Below are 24,239 nucleotides of genomic sequence, written 5' to 3'. Positions count from 1 at the left end.
CGGTTACAAATAACCGTTACTTGCAAACGGGTAAAAAGCCTACACGATTCAGAGTTGTTTTTAATACCCAACGGTGTCGACCTAGTGACTGTCGACCTAAGTGTGGTTGAGAATACGATCCACACCCCTCAGCACACGGCTCTAAGCAGCATGTGATGAGCGGGGGAGAGAAGCTGTGCTGCGACTGCAGCATTTTAAACGTCTGCAACATCACTGTATATTGCACAATTAAGGCCCTTAGTCAGATCTGATCGCAGTACAAATTTATTCTCAAAATTAGCAAAACCATGTGCACTGCAGGTGGGGCAGATGTAACATGTGCAAAGAGAGGTAGATTTGGGTGAGTTATTTTGTTTCTGTGCAGGGTAAATACTGGCTGCATTATTTTTACACTGCAATTTAGATTTCAGTTTCAACACACCCCACCCAAATGTAACTCTTTCTGCACATGTTACATCTGCCCCACCTGCAGTGCACATGGTTTTGCCCATTTTGAGAAGACATTTGTACTGTGATCAGATCTGAATAAGGGCCTTAGTGTAGTCTCATTAATGCACGTCTTCAGGACACTATATGAATATGATGCGCACTCTGCACAGTGACCCTACATTGGGCCGGAGTGAGCGATTGTGTGACATTGCTAATTGCAGTGACCGATGTGTGAACAGCTGCACATTTTCCTTGGCAGGTATGATGTACGTCAGCGCAGTGTACGATATTAATGATTGTATGGTGAGTAATCACACTACCGATATATTTTCATGATGTACTCATGCATTGTTGGTATTTATATTCGCCTTAGCTGGTAAATGCTGATTTTAGGTCGTTTTTTTGCTAAAACTGGTTCATTTAGTATATTGATATATGAATATTGAGTCTTTAACATATCAAATAATTCAGGGTCGTCGACAATTCCCGAAATTTCCGGGAGTCTCCCAAAAATTGGGGCTCCCTCCCGGCCCCCCGGAAGGGTGGTCAACCCTCCCGGATTCAGGGGGGACCCCCGCTGTCCCCCGGATCGCGGCATTAAAATGCCGCAATCCTCGGGTCTCAGAAGAGGGGGCGGAGCTAAAATGACACAATAGCGTCATTTTAGCCCCGCCCCCTCCACGGAGATCACTGAATTCGCTGGTTTAACATCATGTGGGTGGGGCTTAGTGATGTCACGCTTAAGCCCCGCCCCCGTATCGGCTACTGAATGTCTCCTCTCCGGGCTTCTCCCGGAGAGGAGAATAAGAAAGTCGGCAACCCTGAAATAATTATTTATAACTATATACTGGCATTATTCTGGTACAAAGGAGTCTGGGGGGGGGTCACTGCACAAGTTTTAATACTGACACAGCGACGGTCATACATAAGACAAGACTTCCGAATAGTCCATCACTTCCACCGCTGCATATAAAGTCCAGCTTCATTTTCAGGTTCCCAAAATCAATAAGCTGGGTACGGAGGTCACACAAACTTTCTGTGGCGCAGCCACGAACAGCATACAATCTAGAAAAGGGTGCTGTGAAAAAATAGAAAATGATCATTGAAAATTCACACGATAGAACGAGGGCTGCATAGGCTCGAGTGAATTTAAGAGCCTGTGATTTTGGTGGTAGTAAATAAAGCTATTGAAGAAAGTGCAAAGTTCCCAGGGGAAATCTCAGGTTGAGTGGCAGGTAGATCTGCCAATCAGGTAGCATAGGTATCCGGACTATTGTTAGACAGACCTTACATCGACAGCCATTACATCGACACCATTAGTTCGACAGCTCAATAGGTCGACATGGTTTTAGGTCGACATACCATTAGGTCGACATGTCATTAGGTCGACAGCTCATTAGGTCGACATGTTTTTAGGTCGACACTACCATTAGGTCGACAGTGTCTATGTCGAGAGTCAAAAGGTCGACATGGTTTTTTTCACTGTTTTTTGAGCCGACATGTGCCGACAGGCGGTATTTCATGCCCTACTATCAACTAGGGCGTGGTGGGAGAATAAAATAGTGTGCCGAGCGCAGCGAGGCACCGTGCCCGAAGCATTGCGAGCGAAGCGAGCGATGCGAGGGGCTGCGGTACACTTCAAACTGTGTCCATGTCGACTGTGTCGACATTTCGGCCAAAAAACAGTGAAAAAACCCATGTCGTCGTTTTGACTGTCGACATAGACACTGTCGACCTAATGGTAGTGTCGACCTAAAACATGTCGACCTAATGAGCTGTCAACCTAATGACATGTCGACCTAATGACATGTCGACCTAATGACATGTCGACCTAATGGTATGTCGACCTAAAACCATGTCGACCTATTGAGCTGTCGAACTAATGGTGTCGATGTAATGGCTGTCGATGTAAGGTCTGTCTAATATCCGTCCCAGACCCGGTAGCATAGGGGCGTCAGCTTAGAGAGGGGTATATGAAGTACTTCCTCTTTGACTCTGGATCCCCACCCTCCCTATCCCTTTTTTTCTGTGCTACCTGGCCTCAGGGCCATTCACCAAATTGGCTTCTATAGCTTGAATTATAAATCGGCAAGAAGGCGCTCTCGACCAGCTGTCAGGTGGGGTGTCAGGTGGTCTCTGTGCGGTATTGCCCCCCTTTGCCAGGACGGCGGGTGAGTCCCGACTCAGGCGGTGGGATGTTGGACACTTCATGGAAGTGTCCTCGCCAGGCCATAGAAGGGCTGGTATGTCCGTCACAGCGCGGGCTGTACCCCACAAGAAGGGGTGTTGTCAGATTGGGGCGCTTCGGTCGCTACCATGAGCAACTCCCGGGACTGGTGCTGGTCTCAAGTGCTTTCTTTGTCATCCCTTAGACAAATAGGGGTCATACGATTACAATAAATATTCATGACCTGTTTAAACTTACGCAGTTGTTGTCTGTGTCGTTATTTATAGATTAAGGTGTTTGTGTGATTTATTTCTAGGCATAAGAGTTATGGCGCCTTAATATAAAAAAATATATATATATATATATATATATATATATATATATATATATATATATATATATATATATATATATATATATATATATATATATATATATATATATACAGTGGTCGAAGTGGAAATTTTGAAGTGGGGGTATGAAAAAGTAAAGAGTGAATATAGTGCGCACCTTCGGACACCCCCCTGTCCATTAACGTCCCCTGCCAGACTGCCCCGTTGTACAGGGGTATTACAAAAGCACAATATGCGCTGCTGAGTGATCAGAGAGCATCCTGAGGGGGAAAAAAAACTTTTTTTTTTTTATCTTCAGATTAAAGTGGCGGTATGGCATACCCCCGTATACCGCCCCACTTCGACCACTGTGTGTGTGTGTGTATATATATATATATATATATATATATATATATATATATATATATATATATATATATATATATATACACATATATATATATATATATATATATATATATATATATATACACATATATATATATATATATATATATACATATACATACACATACATATGTACGTATGTGGCTATTATGCTGGCCGTTGCACACAGGTTTTGGCCTAGGGCGCACAAGTGCACTGCATCTATTCCTGCAGCCAGATGGGCTGGGGACATGGTCTGCAGCTCAGAGAGCCACTAGCCATGCCCCCACAGCAAAAAAAGCCCCCTTGTAGCTAGGCCACGCCCCAAAAAATTCCAGCGCGCAAAGTTGGGAGGTGTGCATAGTGGGTCTCACACTTGGTGTGTGTCCATTATAGAGATTGGTCCATGGAACAATTCATTTTTTAAATTGCCCCTTTAGCAGACTATTGCAGCATGGTATCAAAGGGCAGTGCAGAAGAGGAACTACCATTGATGCAGCAGGTGCATTGCACCGGGCCCCTAAATTACTAAGGGGTCCACTGCTGCCCCCCACTGTGTGACATATTTTGAACTTGGATTGGAGTAGAGAATCAAAATTATTTTTGCACCTGGGCCAACCACTCACATGTTCTGCCACTGGTGCAGTGGACTGTGCAGAATGCGGCAGACAAATCTCAGGGGATACAAAAATATATACAGGGGTGGTTGCGCTTAGTACAGGTGATGCAATTGATTCAAATAAATGACTAAATAGCTAAAAATAGCTAAAAAAAGGCAAAAAAAATAAATAAAATAAAATGTATAGATACATGAAAATATTGCTGCGGTAGATTCAAAACCTATTTAAAGTGTTCAAAGTCACCTTAACTCCAGGTGTATCCGGTTCTCTTTTGGGCCCAAAAGGAATATTTATGGTCCTGATAGCAAGTGGGAGTCAGATGGATGTAGTCTCTCTCCACTATACTTCCACCAATTGTGTTGGTGGAGATGGCATTCCTCTCAAAGAGATGGATTGTAGGGAGGAAAATAGGTACTGAATCCTGACTTGGCAAATTACAGAGGTGGCTGCAGAGGCGTAACTCTGGGAGACAATGGAGTCATCTGCAGGTTTGAATCAGTTAATTGAAAGCCGTCAATATTGCTTCTGTGGCTGACTCCATGACCTGTCTTATTGGAGACAAACAACTTATTGAGCCATTTGGGGGGGGGGGGGGGGGGGGGGGGTTGGGAGGCACCAATATTTCTTTGCCTCTGCAATTGGAACAAATTACGCCACTGGGTGCCTCTATGGGGATCCTACAACCCAAGGCTCTGCAATCGATTCTGGTTGACACTCCAATTCTGTCATAGCACCTGGATACACACTCTGGAAAGGATAGGCGATGGCAGCAATTTGGTGTACCAATCTCCAACGCGTTTCACTTTAAATAGGTTTTCAATCTACCACAGCAATATTTTCATGTATCGATACATTTTTTAGCTATTCAGCTTATATTTTTTAATTGTTTTTCATCAATAAATGTCATTAATTTGAATCAATTGCATCATCTGTACTAAGTGTTTAGCGCAACCACCCCTGTATATATTTTTGTATCCGTAAGGGGGTGACACCCCTCTTTATTTAGGTTGCAGCTTCATACAGGCGTCCTATTCAGATAGGTATCCTGGTATCTGTTTTTTTAAATCTCAGGGGATGTATACATAACAGTGGTGGCAGATGAAATTATATATGTGACAATTATTGATGTAAAGGTTAAAGGGTTAAGACACTGGAGAAATACCACCCTATGCTGAAAACTCTCTGGATGTTTAGAATATATGGTCCGATTCAGGCCTGCATGCAGCACTGTGAATTCGCAGCCTGAGAGATTATCAGATGACCTTGCCTTGAACATGGTATGCTGTGAGCCTGCGCGAACTGTCTGCACAAACAGAGCAAGCGAAGTCTAGCCATCGCTGTCTGTTCGCAAGGTGATTGACACCCTGCGACCGTTTGGGGGGTGGTAACCCAGCACTTTCTGGGCTGTTGGGAGAGAGGGACAATTAGGTCATCAGCATCCGCTTTCTCCCCCACAGCCGTCACAGCGCTGAGTAAGTCGGCTTACACACATTCGCAGCCATGCACATGGGCGAGATTTCACTCTGGTGGGCGGCATTTACATGATTGCTGAGTTCGAAACACTCAGCGATCGAGTCTGAATTGGGTCCATAATGGGACATGTATTTGACGTTCAGATTTTGAGTTGATGAGACAACACCCCATGATCTAGAATTTGTGAGTTTGCTTTCCATACAGTATATAGAGGACACAGTTATTATTGTGCTGCTGAAGATGGAAAATGAAGTGTTTCTATAATTACCAGACTGATTGGTGGTTTGGAGAAGACAACTCCTCTCATTCCCGGTGCACCGCATGGTCTCCCCCGTGTAACAGTCGTCAGAAGAGTCACTACCACACGTCTGGCACGTCAACCCGTTCCGCTGGTCGTTATCAGCTGGTACTGTCAATCACAAAGGTAAAGATGGTATCCGGATGAAAGCTGTATGGTGTCTAGGTCGACAGTGACTAGATTACCAACATACCCTAGGTTGACCAAGCTTAAGCTCGACATGTACTGTATATGGTCGACGCGCAAAAGGTTGACTTAAGTTTTTCATGTTATTTTTGTTTAGACCGACTTAGTTCATGCTTTACTATCCAAGTGGCCATAGATTATAATAGTGTGTAGCGAGGGGGCATGGTACACTTATACGGTGATCATGTCGACATATGTCAACATAGATACAAAAACCATGAAAAGCTTGTCAACTATTTAGTGTTGACCATGCACATGTCAACCTTAAGCTTATGTCAACTTAGGGTATGTCGACCAATAGTAATCAACCGAGAAATTGTCGACGCAGTATCCCATAAACTAATAATTGGGGTCCATGTCAACATATGTTGACATTGGCACCAAAAAAAAAAATGGGGGGGGGGGGATCACGTTGAACATTCCCATGTTGACCATTTGCTAGTGATGGCCCTTTGTTCATTAGTAAATTTATCCCTAAGAAGGCATACCTTAGGGTAAGAGGGTGGCTGCTGCTGCCTGCGATACCACCCTCCTCCTCCACTGCTGGTCCACACCACCACCACCACTGCCATGTTCCTGGGATCGGGGCATGCACCGTATCATCCTCTATACTGCGCATGCCCCCGGCTTGTATAGGCTGGTTCGGTTGCAGCCCATAGAAGCTAAATCATGGTCCCGGCACCTGTACACTGCAGATGACAGGCACCGGGACATGTGCAGTATCGGCCTCCATACTGCACAGGTGCATACCCCAGATTCTATGGGCTGCAGCCGAAGCAGCCCACAAAGGCATCCTAGAGGGAGGGAACACCTCCCAATGGGACTTGCTTGGGTGACTGGCAGGTCGGACATCCAATAAGAAACCGCTGCCAGTCACAGTGAAGCCAGTGCAGTTTCACAGACTGCATCTGGCTCCACTTAGGCCGAGCACAGTGGGATGGATACAGGATAACCAACTGCATATTGCATAATACAATTCACAACATAAATGATTAAAGTTCAAACTTAAAAGATTCATCATTTCCTAAAATAAAATAAAAATAAATAAAAATCAGTCATTGCAATCAATCAATCAATCAAGCACTGTATCGCTGACATTATTGACATTGATTACGGCAGGAATATAGAATAAAACACTTACATGTGGGTGTTGGCGGGTTACAGTTGTCTAGGTTACAACAATTGATTCTTATCTTGATCTTGCCATTAGGAACACTAGCACTCCCCGAAATATCGCATTGAGTTTTAGGTGCACATCCCATGGAAAATACTTTACTCACTGGTGATCCATCTAGAATAATAAAAATGACGAATGAGGATCTGTTATACAAGGAACCAATGGAATACTTCTAGTTAGTTTGAGATAACGAGCAGGGGGCTGGGCCACGTGGTAAGGGAGCGTGTGTAGTTATTATTTTGTGCCATAAAACATCCACTGTTGCCTGGGGGCTCAGCGGTAAAGTCTGTGGGATTGAGAAAAAAACAAATACCTTCGCTGTTTGAATTGGAGAATGGTGACTTCAAAGAGCACTTCCAGCACTATACAGATTTGGAAGTAATGCAAAAAAATAAATAAATCAGGGTAAACCTATACTGCACTGCAGGGGGGCAGATGTAACGTGCAAAGCGAGACAGAGGGGACTATTTATCATTTAAGATTTGTGGCTAATTCCCCCAAAGCACCCATTTCCGGGGGATTAGCTACAATTACAAAGTACCTCCGAAATGTATGAAGGAGGGACAGGAAGCAGGAATGTGACAGCTGCTGCGGTCCCTACTGCTGGAATATGGTCATTCGGTCGACAAGCATTGGGTCAACATGCAGCAAGGTCCACATGGGTGTATGTCGACATGGGGTTTTTCACAGTTTTTTGAGCCAACATGCATACCTCCCAACTTCTGTGCTGATGAAATAAGGACACTCAGTGCCCAGAAAGGGGGTGGGGCGTATGCAAATGAGGGTGCAGCTTATGCTAATTAGCCGCAACCTCATTTTCATACGAGAATAGACGCTGTGCGCATGCGCACAGCGTCTATTCTATTAAGATTGGGGGTCTCCCAACTGCCACCCCCCGCAGCGGGACAATGCCTGCCGCGGGTGAGACAGCGGGACAGGACCCGAAAATCAGGACTGTCCCGCTGTAATCGTGACAGTTGGGAGGTATGAACATGTGCCGACAGGGAGTATTTCATGCCCTACCATCCACTAGGGCATGGTGGGAGAATGGAATAGTGTGCCCGAAGCATGGCGAGTGCAGCGAGCAATGCGAGGGGACTCAGTGCTACGGTTCGGTGTCTATGTCGACTTTGTCGAAATTCGGGTCCAAAAACAGTGAAATCCCCATGTCGACCTTTAATTGGCCGCCGGCTTCCTGCATTGAAGAAGCCTGCAGCAGGAGTCGGGCGGTAATTTAAGGGAGGGGGTGGGCGCCGGAGGGAGCCAGACTAGAAATCAGTATTGGGCCCCAAAATTCCTAGTGGCAGCCCCCCAGCAGACCGTATTGAATTGGAAGCCTATTATCTTGTCCTCTGTAGAAGTAGATACATCTCTCTAAAAATCTGGATGTCCTACATAACCTTAGGGGACTTTAGTTCTGTTATGCAGATGGCTGACAGACAATAACTAGGACAACAGTCAATAGGCCATCTGGTTGACACAGTGATATGGTCGACACATAAAAAGGTCAATGAGTTTTGGGAAACATACTTTTATACTTTACCATCCACGTGGTCTATAATCAGGAATGGTAAAGAGAAGTGAGCGGTACACTAATTGGGGGGTCGACGTGCTCAGGTGTCGAAATGGGCATAAAGAAAACATGAAACACGCACGTCATCGTCTTCCATGTTGACATTTTGCTGGTGTCTAATTTTTCCAGTATTGACTCTGTGCATGTGGACCCAGGGTCCACCTGGATATAGCACACCCGCTGGTGATATCATAGAGGCACTGCACACCTGCTGGTGATATCATAGAGGCACTGCACACCTGCTGGTGATATCATAGAGGCACTGCACACCTGCTGGTGATATCATAGAGGCACTACACACCCGCTGGTGATATCATAGAGGCACTGCACACCTGCTGGTGATATCATAGAGGCACTGCACACCTGCTGGTGATATCATAGAGGCACTGCACACCTGCTGGCTATATCATAGAGGCACTGCACACCTGCTGGTGATATCAAAGAGGCACTGCACACCTGCTGGTGATATCATAGAGGCACTGCACACCTGCTGGTGATATCATAGAGGCACTGCACACCTGCTGGTGATATCATAGAGGCACTGCACACCTGCTGGTGATATCATAGAGGCACTGCACACCTGCTGGTGATATCATAGAGGCACTGCACACCTGCTGGTGATATCATAGAGGCACTGCACACCTGCTGGCTATATCATAGAGGCACTGCACACCTGCTGGTGATATCATAGAGGCACTGCACACCTGCTGGTGATATCATAGAGGCACTGCACACCTGCTGGTGATATCATAGAGGCACTGCACACCTGCTGGTGATATCATAGAGGCACTGCACACCTGCTGGTGATATCATAGAGGCACTGCACACCTGCTGGAGATATCATAGAGGCACTGCACACCTGCTGGCTATATCAGAGGCACTGCACACCTGCTGGTGATATCATAGAGGCACTGCACACCTGCTGGTGATATCATAGAGGCACTGCACACCTGCTGGTGATATCATAGAGGCACTGCACACCTGCTGGTGATATCATAGAGGCACTGCACACCTGCTGGTGATATCATAGAGGCACTGCACACCTGCTGGAGATATCATAGAGGCACTGCACACCTGCTGGCTATATCATAGAGGCACTGCACACCTGCTGGTGATATCATAGAGGCACTGCACACCTGCTGGTGATATCATAGAGGCACTGCACACCTGCTGGTGATATCATAGAGGCACTGCACACCTGCTGGTGATATCAGAGGCACTGCACACCTGCTGGAGATATCATAGAGGCACTGCACACCTGCTGGCTATATCATAGAGGCACTGCACACCTGCTGGTGATATCATAGAGGCACTGCACACCTGCTGGTGATATCATAGAGGCACTGCACATCTGCTGGTGATATCATAGAGGCACTGCACACCTGCTGGTGATATCATAGAGGCACTCCAGCAATGATTTACTTATCCTGTGAAACATACATAAGTAAGTGACAGTATAGGAAGATGCACAGACGTTCTCCGCAGGACACTTCATACTGGTTCCCTGGCAGTACGGGTCGTACATATTGAGACACACTTGGCAAGACAGCGCATAGCCTATAGGAAGAAACAGAACATTGGTTAGATTCAAAGCCAACATACGAAAATAGGAACAAAGAAGTAGGGAAATCGGGAAACACCTACTAAGACGGGCGCTCCTAGTTATGGGGGATACAGAGTTATACCCCCTTCACATCGCAAATGCTTGGTCGCACCTGAGATTTGGACAGATGTCAATAAGCCAGGTCGCTGATGTCAGATGGGGGTGGGGTGGCGCCTGTCATTGGGGGAGGGGGAAGAAGTCAGCTCTTCATAGTGTGAACCCAGGTCGCTCAACCCAGGGTACCTGTTTACACTGGGTTGGAATGTCAGGTTGCTGGATCTGGGAAATCTTAAATGGGGCTTTAACACTGGACCTTGACCTGGGTTGATCGTCATCAACCCGGCAATAACTCGGGTCTAGGATCTGGTGTGAAAGGCGTAATGGTAGCAAAAAAAAAAAGAGTACAAATTATTCCTAAACAAAAAAAAAAAAAAACGTGTGTATGTGTAGAATGTGTATATTCCCCACACATACAGAGACAAAGTGGCAGGACTTGTGGGTTGTGGGCCAAGATTTAATTTGGGCCCCCTCCTACATCCAAACTCAAGTTCACAATATACAACACACACAGTGTGACGGGGAGAGGCAGAGGGTGACAGGGAAAAACATTGGGTGACAGGAGCAGCAGTGGGCCCCTTAGTACTCAGTTGCCCCGATGCACTGCACCTGAACAGAATTGTGGTTCTTTTTGTTAAGGGCCCCATACATCAGCAATTAATTATGACAATTTTCAGATATGGAGATGATTGCCACAATTAATTTTAGATGTGTGGGCTCCCCCTTTTGGCAATCCCAATCAAAATCGCCAATTAATTGCTTAATCAGGTTTTTAAACATGTTTAATAATCTGGTATTATCTGCAGATCTTTTTTATATGTGTGGGCATTCCCAATTCGTCTTCTTCATCTATTTACATTATGAACAGCTGAAATGACAATCGATTGGGCAATTTCCAGATATGAAGATGCAATCTTTCGATGGAAAAATCTGCCGATCACTGAAATAAATCTGTAATGTGTGGGCAAAGTCAGATAGATTGTAAAATCCATTTATCTGGCCAAAAAATCCCTGTATCTGGAAATCCATAAATTGTGATTTCTGATGTATGGGGCCCATTACCTGAACTTTTTAATTAAAAAAAAAAAGTTTGCAATGCCCTAGACTCATACAGGTAATTAAGATAGTTATTATCATCAGCTAACTTTTAGGTATGAAATGATGGCAAGTCACTTTGATATTGGGCTAGGACAGATGAATAAAAGTATGTAGCAACCATTGGTATCATTATTGATATTAATGAATATATACGTAGCTAGGGTTCATTCTAGCACCCGCTATCTTTGAAAACCCATGCAGTTCCTCTGCCCTGCCTGGGGTGTCGCTGTCTGCTGTGGTGTTTCTAGCACAGGTGTGGTTTGCATATCAGTTCTGATATACAGACCACACTATTCTAGAAGCACTACAGCAGACAGCGACACCCCAGGCAGGGAAGAGGAACTGCATGGGTTTTCAAAGATGGCGGGTGCTAGAATGAACACTAATAATAGAACTCCCATCTTAGTCAATAAACCCCATATCGTGCCTAAATCATTCCTCCCAACTCGTTTTCGAAAAGAGAGTGGAGCTACCAGAGAAATGGGTGTGGCCTCGGGGAGATTGGATGTGGCCTCGCAACGCAACCCCCGGTTTCTGCATTTTTTGGGGGTGTGCCCAGGTTGCGCCCCACCCCCAGTAAAGTTAACACCGCCCATGCCCCCGTGTCCCCCATGCCTTACGCTGTGCCAGGGACCCGCAGATTTTGTCTGCAGTCAGTTCTGGCTCCCCTCCTGACTTCTGCTGGTATGAAAACGGACCATGACAAAATGTCCGCCCCCATACAGCAGACAGTTTAAGAAAACTGTCTGCTGTAAGGGGGGGGGGGGGGACATTTTCATTTCAGCAGAAGTCTGGAGGGGAGCGCAGCGGCATTACAATAGCCCCGCAGACAGCCCCCCCGCGCGGTCTGCGGGGCTATTGTAACGCCACTGTCTGTCCCACTATAACAGTTGGAAGGTATGCCTAAATACTGTATAGAAAATGTGGTACTCTTTACCTATCACGGCGCCCATTGCGGGCATCGCGGGTACATTTATGTCTGGCCGCGACGCGACCGACGCGATGCCCGCGATTTCCCATTGAAACCCATGTTAAACATGGAAATCGCGTCGGTCGCGTCGCGGCCGGCCATAAATGTACCAGCGATGCCCGCGACGCGATGCACCCGATTTCCCATAGGAATCAATGTTAAATGGCCCGACCGACGCGATTTTACTGTTAAATGCCTCAATGGACCCGATGTGGCCATAGGAAACAATGTTAAATGGGCCACAGAGGCCAAATAGGCAACCTTGACTGGGAAATGGCCCCCCCAATTGTTACCGCCACCCCACGATTAACGTGAACCCGAAGCGTGGCGAGCGCAGCGAGCCCGCGAGGGGCGGCGGTACGTGTCCTCCGACCTTTTCATACCCCCACTATCCACGTCGGCGTGGAGTTGAGAATAGAATAGTGTGGCGAGCGCAGCGAGCCACCGAGCCCGAAGCGTGGCGAGCCCCGCGAGGGGACGCGGATACCTTCACAGCTATACGCGTCCCCTCGCGGGCTTCACAGGTGTCCATGGCGACGCGGACACCTGTGAAGCCCGCGAAGGGACACGTTTACCTGTGAAGGTATCCGCGTCCCCTCGCCACGCTTCGGGCTCGGTGGCTCGCTACGCTCGCCACACTATTCTATTCTCAACTCCACGCCGACGTGGATAGTGGGGGTATGAAAAGGTCGGAGGACGCGTACCGCTGCGCTCGCCACGCTTCGGGTTGACGTTGATCGTGGGGTGGCGTAAACAATTGGGGGGCCATTTCAGAGTTCAGGGTAAGTATTTGGGCTCTAAGGCCCATTTAACATTGTTTCCTATGGTTAAATCGGGTCCATTCAGCCATTTAACATGAAAATCGTGTCCATCGGGCCTTTTAACATTGATTCCTATGGCAAATCGTGGGCATCGCGTCGCGGCCATCGTGTGCACATTTATGGCCGGCCGCGACCGACGCGATGTCCATGTTTAACATGGTTTTCAATGGGAAATCGTGGACATCGCGTCGGTCGCGTCGCGTCCGGGCATCTTTAGCCCGCATACGACGCGACCAACGCAATTTTTTACCTCACGATGCCCACGATCAAGATCGTGGGCGCCGTGCTAGGTAAAGAGTACCGAAAATGTTAAAAAAAATACATACATACTTAACTTGATGATTATCTATCTTGAGCACACAAATACAAACAGAATAATACAACATAACATTCTCAATCTATTTTTTTTTACTTTAAGAGGACCCCTCCACCCCTCCTTCTCCCTGGTGGTAGGCTTAGTTGAGCTGCAGTGAAGAATTCAAAGAATCCAGGGATTTTAATTTACAATCTGAGGAAGTGACTCCACACTACTCTTATCCTACTAAGGACCTTTTCATTGAACAAGAGATATTTATATATTACCAGTTATTTATATAGCGCTCTCATATTCCACAGCGCTGTACAGGGAATATATTTGAACACTCACATCAGTCCTTGCCTCAGTGGAGTTTACATCCGGGCATGTCCCCCCCCCCCCCCCCCCCCGCCGCCGGGAAGAAGGGGCACTCTGTATGCACCTGTCTCCCAGAGGCTCAGCAGTAGCAGCTTCAGCTGCAGCCCGCAGGCTGTTTTGTTTGTCCCCCTGTGCCTCCCGTCTCCTGTGTAGGCGGTCCCTGTTCTCCCCCCGCGCGCTGTGTCCATTATCAGCGCGTCCTGTCTGGTGTTGGTGTCAGCGTGGCTTTGCCTGAGGGTCAGGGAAGCCCGAGTGCCCAGTATAGTGTGAGTGAGTACGGCACCACAGTACACAGCGCGTCCTGACCCGAGGCAGCCATCCCCACCGGGAGCTGCCCTGTAAATCACCGCCTCACGCTCCTGGACCGTAAGCTCCTATTGGCTTGCGGTCCAGCGTAGAAGAGCAACTGACAGGACAGGCTAAGGTGAGCGGTGCAGGGCGGCATTAGAGAGTCAGCACACCCGGTCTCAGTGACCTGTACCTCTGGGCGCACCCGCACAGAGGGACCGCTTTTGGCGTCACCTGGGCCAGCATAAGGTGCGGCAGCACACAGGCAGCAAAGGGACATGGGAGTCATCCACACCACCAGCAGGACATACCTGGCCCTGGCGAACCAAGAGAACTGGGCAGTGACCAAGGTTCGGTCCAATCCCACTTGACAACGAGCATGAAGCCCCCTTGGCATCGAGCTTTAAGCCCCTAGCATCAAGCAAGAACCCCCTAGCAATGAGCATGTAGTTAAGTGGCACTTATGTGTCAAATATGTAATGGGCATTACGTTGTTATATAGTATGTAATGGGCATCACGATGTGTGGCACAATGTGTAATGGGCGTTACATTGTTATATAGTATGTAATGGGCATCACGATGTGTGGCACAATGTGTAATGGGCGTTATGGACTTATGTGTAATTGGCATTATGGCGTCTGGCTTTATGTGTAATGGGTATTATGGAGTTTGCTAAAATGTGTAATGTGCATTATGGTGTGTGGTATAATGTGTAATAGCACGCCCCTACAAGGAGGCCCTGCACCCTCTGCCCCCTACCAGGAGCATGACTAGGTGCATCCAGCCAGGTGGTACCGGAGGCCCTGCACCCTGGAGCCTGCAGCACACTGCACAGATTGGTGAGTGCACCTGTACCCACTAGTGTTACTTCATGTGTCCCTTTCCATGTGCTTCTCATCCTAGTACGTGAACACCGCTACCCTCTCATTCCCAGTATGTGACCTCCTCTACCCCTTTTCCCTGTGTGTGAGACCAAGTACCACCCTACCTCTGTGTATGTGTGATGCCCTCTACCCCTCCCATCCACAATGTGTGACCCCCCATGTCCCCACTATCCATGTGCAGATCCCATGCTCCCATTTTTATTGTAATGTTATTGTTAGCTTTTGTTGGTGAAATAGGATTGGCAGATCATTAAGCGTTCCGGGATCAGCCTCTCAATATGGTGTTTGGCATAATGTGTAATGGACATTATGGTGTAAATAAATGTCCCTCTGTGTGGCATTCTGTTCTTTTTGGCTTAATCCACATGACGTTATGTGAATTTTGACTCATTCTGTTTGGCATCATGTATAAGGGGCAAGTATAACAGGGTCTATTTTGTTGCATAATGTGTACAAGTGGTATATGGTGTGGTACACTACACTCAAGGACACACCCCATTTAGAATGGCCACGGCCCCTTTTCCAGAGCCCGCACTCTTTCGGCGCACACAAAAGTGAAGAAAAACCATGACCATGATTTAGTTGATGCCAAGGTAGGCCTGTGTACTAAATGCCAAGGTCTATTTTTAATCCATTCCTGCCCTCTCTCTGCTCTCCTCCTCCTCTCCTCCTCTCTGTCTCGCTTCACTCTTTGAGCATCCACACCGGCACCCCTCCCCCCCCCCACACACACACACTCCCATCCCTTATTATGGTGCCCCCCAACATTTTCTTCTGGATGCGCCCCTATTCCCTAAAACATCTACACACACACACACACACACACACACACACTAGTTCTTTTTTTGTTGGGAGCCAGGTAAACTACCAGTATATTTTGGGATTGTGTGGGATAACTGGAGTACCCAGAGCTGAGCTGACAGCCGCTCTGATCCAAGGAGCTAGGTGTGTGGCGGTGGTGGACGCGGTTGAAACAGCTGACACGCTGCTAAACTCAGAGCAACGTGTCAGCAAACTCCTGACCCCCCTCCCCCGCTGACAGGATGCGCACCATAATATCCCTCGCTCACCAACGCCACACCTCACCCACAATAATATCATCCCACTCACCAATGCCACCCCTCACCCACAGAAATATCCCTTGCTCACCAACGCCACCCCTCACCCACAGAAATATCACTCGCTCACCAGGCTGTGCGATAAGGCCCGAATTAGCCCCTCTTTTTAGGTCCACTGCCCTTAGCCTTGAATAATACATTGTTGTGGTTTATTGTGTGACATTACCTTTGTTACATGGTGAATAGTGATCTGCTTCATAGAGACACTTGTAACATTTGTTTCTGTTTCAATAAGGTTACACCAATGCCCCTTTCCCACTGCAGGCTTTACACGGTAAAATGCCGTTTTTTTAGCCTTTTTAAACGGCTAGAGCTGCAGTGGGAAAGCTCCAGGTTGCTTTACACGGGTAACAAATACCGGTATTTGTTAACCGGGTAAAAAGCAGTGTTTTTACCGTGTAAGAGCCGTTTTTTTGGCAATGGGAAAGGGTTTTAAACGGTATTTAGAAATAATAATAAAGGATAAGAACATGATTGGTGCATGTGATGTTTTTAATGACAGGCAAGGTTTACTAGAGAGTTTAAACGTGTTGCTTTGTGGTTTACACGGGTAAGTGTGAATGGGACATTTACTGCTTTTAAACGGTAATTTACTGTTTGAAAGCTGCAGTGGGAAAGGGTCTTTGTGGCTCTTACCCGGGTAAAGACCCGTTTAAAAAAAACGGGTCTTTACCCGGGTAGGCAGTGGGAAAGCAGCATAATGCACAGTTACACCAGTGTGTGATACAATTGTACAAGTTATACAATTATAAAGTCTTACTGAACCATAGTGGCTACATACCATACATGGTTCCCTTTTTGGGAAGACACAGACTACGTCAGCGCAGGGCTTACAGGAAGCAGCACAGAACATAGGGCGGGATGTACTAAAGGGAAAATGCGGTAAAACGGGGGTTTTACCACATTTTTCTACCTACCATTAGCCGTCCACCACCCGCCATCCGCCCACCCCCCCCCCCTCCCGTCCTCCATTGTCTCCTCCTCCCCCAGCAGGTGTCACAGCTGGGAGGACATTCGGCTGCAGGGGGGAGGAGGAGACGCAGGGGGACACTGACAGCCGCCGGGAATTGACGGAGACCCCGCACACCACATTACAGCTATTGCGGGGGTCTCCGTCACCGCAACCCGATGCTAGCCGCATATGTTAGTACATATGCGGCAGCATCGCGGCGGCTGTCAGGCGAAGGGCGGCGATGTATATTAATACATCCCGCCCATAATGTGAAATGGGTACTTGTTTCCTAGCACGACCACAATCTTGTCCATCGTGTATCTTTAAGTTAAGGTACACGATGGACGCGATGGACCCGATTTCCTTTGAAATCAGGTCCATTTTACCGGCAAAGGCAAAATCGGGTCCATCGCGTCGGTCGTGTGCATTAACATGGCACGCGACGCGACCGACGCGATGGACCCGATTTTGCCATAGGCTTCAATGTTAAAATAAGGCAATTTTGAAGTTTAGATTTAGACGTCTAAATTCAGACTCCCTGCAGTCCTGCGCACCGCTGACAACCCGGCAATTTAGAAGTCTAGATTTAGACGTCCAAATCCAGACTCCCTGTAGTCCTGCGCACCGCAGACAACCCGGCAATTTACACTCCTCCGGCAATTTAGAAGTCTAGATTTAGACGTCTAAATCCAGACTCCCTGCAAACCGCTAAGATGGGGCATCTAAATTTAGTAGGGTCTAGGGCTGCGCTCGCCACGCTTCGGGTTGGCGTGGAGAGTGGAATTATCAAGGTCGACAGCTGTTACGTCGACTAGTGTCATTGTGAACAGGTTTAATAGTGTACCCCTAGACCCTACTAAATTTAGATGCGACCATCTTAGCGGTTTGCAGGGAGTCTGGATTTAGACGTCTAAATCTAGACTTCTAAATTGCCGGAGGAGTGTAAATTGCCGGGTTGTCTGCGGTGCGCAGGACTGCAGGGAGTCTGGATTTAGACGTCTAAATCTAGACTTCTAAATTGCCGGAGGAGTGTAAATTGTAAATAATCAATGTGAAAATCGGGTCCATCGCATCGCATGCGATGCGACCGACGCGATTTTTTCCGACACGACCAACCCAATCAAAATCGGTGTGGCCGTGCTAGGAAACAAGTACCGTTAAATGTACCAGAATGCTACAGCAGTCCGTCTACAGCGGTGTTCCAAAAACTCAAGGTCAGATGCATTAATTCTGATGAAGTGATAAAGTGGAAGGTGATAACTGAGCCCTGGGTTTTTAAGATAAGAAAGGTGTTTCACCACAGGTGCTGGCAATCCTACATTACCAGGGAAGTCCAGGAGCAGAGCATTTTCTCCCTGAAGGAGAGGGTCAGGTAGGTAAATCCACACATGTACAGGGAGAATATACAAACTCCACACAGAGTGGGAATCAAACCCATGACCTCGGTGCTGTGAGGCAGTAATGCTAACCATTACACCATCCGTACTGCCCCCTATATATAACACATGGTGGGGATAGAACCCATGACCTCAGCGCTGTGAGGCAGTAATGCTAACCATTACACCATCCGTACTGCCCTGTATATATAACACATGGTGGGATAGAACCCATGACCTCAGTGCTGTGAGGCAGTAATACTAACCATTACACCATCCGTACTGCCCTGTATATATAACACATGGTGGGGATAGAACCCATGACCTCGGTGCTGTGAGGCAGTAATGCTAACCATTACACCGTCCGTACAGCCCAGTATATATAACACATGGTGGGGATAGAACCCATGACCTCAGCGCTGTGAGGCAGTAATGCTAACCATTACACCGTCCGTACTGCCCTGTATATATAACACATGGTGGGGATAGAACCCATGACCTCGGTGCTGTGAGGCAGTAATGCTAACCATTACACCGTCCGTACAGCCCAGTATATATAACACATGGTGGGGATAGAACCCATGACCTCAGCGCTGTGAGGCAGTAAGGCTAACCATTACACCGTCCGTACTGCCCTGTATATATAACACATGGTGGGGTTAGAACCCATGACCTCAGCGCTGTGAGGCAGTAATGCTAACCATTACACCGTCCGTACTGCCCCGTATATATAACACATGGTGGGATAGAACCCATGACCTCAGAGCTGTGAGGCAGTAATGTAACCATTACACCATCCGTACTGCCCTGTATATATAACACATGGTGGGAATAGAACCCATGACATCAGCGCTGTGAGGCAGTAATGTAACCTTTACACCATCCATACTGCCCCGTATATATAACACATGGTGGGAATAGAACCCATGACCTCAGCGCTATGAGTCAGTAATGTAACCATTACACCGTCCGTACTGCCCCGTATATATAACACATGGTGAGGATAGAACCCATGACCTCAGCGCTGTGAGGCAGTAATGCTAACCATTACACCATCCATACTGCCCCGTATATATAACACATGGTGGGAATAGAACCCATGACCTCAGCGCTGTGAGGCAGTAATGCTAACCATTACACCATCCATACTGCCCCGTATATATAACACATGGTGGGGATAGAACCCATGACCTCAGTGCTGTGAGGCAGTAATGCTAACCTTTACACCGTCCGTACTGCCCTGTATATATAACACATGGTGGGGATAGAACCCAGGACCTCAGTACTGTGAGGCAGTAATGTAACCATTACACCATCCATACTGCCCCGTATATATAACACATGGTGGGATAGAACCCAGGACCTCAGTGCTGTGAGGCAGTAATGCTAACCATTACACCGTCCATACTGCCCTGTATATATAACACATGGTGGGAATAGAACCCATGACCTCAGCGCTATGAGTCAGTAATGTAACCATTACACCGTCCGTACTGCCCCGTATATATAACACATGGTGAGGATAGAACCCATGACCTCAGTGCTGTGAGGCAGTAATGCTAACCATTACACCATCCATACTGCCCTGTATATATAACACATGGTGGGAATAGAACCCATGACCTCAGCGCTGTGAGGCAGTAATGCTAACCATTACACCATCCATACTGCCCCGTATATATAACACATGGTGGGGATAGAACCCATGACCTCAGTGCTGTGAGGCAGTAATGCTAACCATTACACCGTCCGTACTGCCCTGTATATATAACACATGGTGGGGATAGAACCCATGACCTCAGTGCTGTGAGACAGTAATGCTAACCATTACACCGTCCATACTGCCCTGTATATATAACACATGGTGGGAATAGAACCCATGACCTCAGCGCTATGAGTCAGTAATGTAACCATTACACCGTCCGTACTGCTCCGTATATATAACACATGGTGAGGATAGAACCCATGACCTCAGCGCTGTGAGGCAGTAATGCTAACCATTACACCATCCATACTGCCCCGTATAAATAACACATGGTGGGAATAGAACCCATGACCTCAGTGCTGTGAGGCAGTAATGCTAACCATTACACCATCCATACTGCCCCGTATATATAACACATGGTGGGGATAGAACCCATGACCTCAGTGCTGTGAGGCAGTAATGCTAACCATTACACCGTCCGTACTGCCCTGTATATATAACACATGGTGGGGATAGAACCCATGACCTCAGTGCTGTGAGACAGTAATGCTAACCATTACACCGTCCATACTGCCCTGTATATATAACACATGGTGGGAATAGAACCCATGACCTCAGCGCTATGAGTCAGTAATGTAACCATTACACCGTCCGTACTGCTCCGTATATATAACACATGGTGGGGATAGAACCCATGACCTCAGCGCTGTGAGGCAGTAATGCTAACCATTACACCATGGGTCTTCAACCTATGGCCCTCCAGATGTTGTGAAACTACATGTTCGAACATGCATTGCCACATTTTTCCTATAAGAGCATGCTAAAAACCCTCAGGGCATGCTGGGATATGTAGTTCCACAACATCTGGAGGGCCACAGGTTGAAGACCTGTGCATTACACCATCCATACTGCCCTGTATAAATAACACATGGTGGGAATAGAACCCATGACCTCAGCACTGTGAGGCAGTAATGCTAACCATTACACCATCCATACTGCCCCGTATATATAACACATGGTGGGGATAGAACCCATGACCTCAGTGCTGTGAGGCAGTAATGCTAACCATTACACCGTCCGTACTGCCCTGTATATATAACACATGGTGGGGATAGAACCCAGGACCTCAGTACTGCGAGGCAGTAATGTAACCATTACACCATCCATACTGCCCCGTATATATAACACATGGTGGGATAGAACCCAGGACCTCAGTGCTGTGAGGCAGTAATGCTAACCATTACACCGCCCGTACTGCCCCGTATATATAACACATGGTGGGGATAGAACCCATGACCTCAGTGCTGTGAGGCAGTAATGCTAACCATTACACCATCCGTACTGCCCGTATATATAACACATGGTGGGGATAGAACCCAGGACCTCAGTACTGTGAGGCAGTAATGTAACCATTACACCGTCCGTACTGCCCCGTATATATAACACATGGTGGGATAGAACCCAGGACCTCAGTGCTGTGAGGCAGTAATGCTAACCATTACACCATCCGTACTGCCCCGTATATATAACACATGGTGGGGATAGAACCCATGACCTCAGTGCTGTGAGGCAGTAATGTAACCATTACACCGTCCATACTGCCCTGTATATATAACACATGGTGGGAATAGAACCCATGACCTCAGCGCTATGAGTCAGTAATGTAACCATTACACCGTCCGTACTGCCCCGTATATATAACACATGGTGAGGATAGAACCCATGATCTCAGTGCTGTGAGGCAGTAATGTAACCATTACACCATCCATACTGCCATATATATATATATATATATATATATATATATATATATATAAGCACATGGTGGGGATAGTGGTGGGTTCTATTCCCACCCATAAACTCAGCGCTGTGAGACAGCAATGCTAACCATTACACCGTCCGTACTGCGTATATATATAACACATGGTGGGGATAGAACCCATGACCTCAGTGCTGTGAGGCAGTAATGTAACCATTACACCGTCCGTACTGCCCTGTATATATAACACATGGTGGGGATAGAACCCATGACCTCAGTACTGTGAGGCAGTAATGTAACCATTACACCATCCGTACTGCCCCGTATATATAACACATGGTGGGGATAGAACCCATGACCTCAGCGCTGTGAGGCAGTAATGTAACCATTACACCATCCGTACTGCCCCGTATATATAACACATGGTGGGGATAGAACCCATGACCTCAGCGCTGTGAGGCAGTAATGCTAACCAGTACACCGTCCGTACTGCCCCGTATATATAACACATGGTGGGGATAGAACCCATGACCTCAGCGCTGTGAGGCAGTAATGCTAACCAGTACACCGTCCGTACTGCCCCGTATATATAACACATGGTGGGGATAGAACCCATGACCTCAGCGCTGTGAGGCAGTAATGCTAACCATTACACCGTCCGTACTGCCCCGTATATATAACACATGGTGGGGATAGAACCCATGGCCTCAGTGCTGTGAGGCAGTAATGTAACCATTACACTGTCCGTACTGCCCGGTATATATAACACATGGTGGGGATAGAACCCATGGCCTCAGTGCTGTGAGGCAGTAATGCTAACCATTACACCGTCCGTACAGCCCCCCGCGCTCAGCAGTCAACATTGACACAAAAAAAAACCTTGACATACTAAAGATGACATTTACATATGTTGACCATTCCCTTGTCAACCTTTTGTCAATGTCAACCTTTTGGTATCGATCTACCCTTTAATCCATAACCAAAATTCTTAGTGGCAAAGCAAAAAAAAAAAAAGTGATGGACTGCACTTGGTAAAGCCATGCTGCACTGCAGGTGGGCAGATGTAACAGGTGCACAGAGATGAAGATGTGAGAAGTCCGTGTCCAATCTCTAAATCTAAACTGCTGGATAACAACAAAGCCATCCAGCATGTGCGGGCTACAGGGAGAGCAGCCAGTGTGTGCCCTGCATGAAAAAATAAATGTATTTGCACTCGTGACTTGTTCACTTTTCACTGCCTCTGCAAATAACAAACCACAACAAGGTTTGCAAACAGAAATACTGTGATCACAATATGTACTAATCCTTTCATTATGCCAGATCTATACAGGCTTGCCCTGGTGCTCTGATAAGGGTCAGTTGTGCTTTGTGTTGTTGATTAGAATCAATCTCAGCCGGATCTTACTGCAGTCTGCTTGTGCTGTCATACAGTCCACCCCAGCTGTTTGTTACCAAATCTGTCTCTCCCTCTGCTGAATAGTTTTACAGTCAAGCAAACCCGTTATACAATAACAAACTTACCGTTACTGTTATAACAAACTTACCGGTCTCTAACAGAGCTGATAGGACACACAGAAACAACAGGAGAGACCTCAGCCCCATTCTGGAAATCAGAAGAACAAGTGTGACTATGGTTCAGATTCTGATAAAGGGGTGTGCTCCATAAAAGTTTGGGTGGAGCACAGCGCTGATGCAAGAAAGAAAAGTACTAAATGGTGCAATCTGGGGTCAACTTTAGGCTGTGCATGGACAATAGGGTGAGATTTAATAGGATGAGAGATTCAGAAAGTGAGAGATTTGGTAAGAAATCTCCAGCGGTTTTTTTAAAGTGGGAATCATTTACACTGCAAAATCAGTATGAATTGGCAGTGTAAATGATTGCCGCTTTAAAAAACCTGGATGTTTCTCAGCAAGGGTGACATTTAATAGTGTCCGATTTTTTTTTTGCGATAATTAGTGAACAAAATGGCGTTATCACATTTTTTTCTCAAATCGTCCATTTTCCAAATGTGTGTAAAAAAATCAATTTTTTTTCGCATCCAGATGTTTTTGCACAGAAAAGTATACAAATCGCTTATTTAATGGCATGTGCAAACTGAAATCACACTTTTGAGGTGTCTATAAATCGCACTTTTTTCAGACCAGGTTCTGATGGGCGAATTGACCTAGAACTAAAGGTGCCCACACACTAGAACGATTTTTGGGCCGATTGGCCGATTTCCGATACATCGTCCGATATATCATCCGATGTTTACAGAAAATCGGCCGATATCGGTCCGATGTGCGCTCCCG

General features: G+C 46.9%; 1 protein-coding gene across 1 annotated transcript; it reads right to left on the bottom strand.

Annotated features, from left to right (window-relative positions):
* Positions 1-1,308: 1,308 nt before the first annotated feature.
* Positions 1,309-23,628, bottom strand: LOC146042208 (phospholipase A2 inhibitor NAI-like). The gene is made up of 5 exons (XM_083162130.1): positions 23,492-23,628; positions 10,083-10,199; positions 7,034-7,183; positions 5,677-5,817; positions 1,309-1,507 (listed from the first exon to the last, which is right to left on the bottom strand). Exons 1-5 carry the CDS (start codon positions 23,547-23,549, stop codon positions 1,314-1,316), a joined length of 660 nt encoding a protein of 219 aa, XP_083018256.1. The 5' UTR covers positions 23,550-23,628; the 3' UTR covers positions 1,309-1,313.
* Between the last annotated feature and the right edge of the window lie 611 nt (positions 23,629-24,239).

This window comes from Crinia signifera, chromosome 19 (genome assembly GCF_055691185.1).
Source record: "Crinia signifera chromosome 19, ASM5569118v1, whole genome shotgun sequence".
NCBI lineage: Eukaryota > Metazoa > Chordata > Amphibia > Anura > Myobatrachidae > Crinia > Crinia signifera.
The sequence above is the reverse complement of the archived record's forward strand: the minus strand, read 5'-3'. Positions and strand labels throughout refer to the sequence as shown.

Excerpts from the sequence above, each read along its gene's own strand:
- LOC146042208 (XM_083162130.1), bottom strand. The coding sequence starts at position 23,549 with ATGGGGCTGAGGTCTCTCCTGTTGTTTCTGTGTGTCCTATCAGCTCTG. Across the intron at positions 5,818-7,033 it reads TAACCCGCCAACACCCACAT|TACCAGCTGATAACGACCAG; the intron begins GTAAGTGTTTTA and ends TGTGATTGACAG. Across the intron at positions 1,508-5,676 it reads CCAAACCACCAATCAGTCTG|CACCCTTTTCTAGATTGTAT; the intron begins GTAATTATAGAA and ends ATTTTTTCACAG.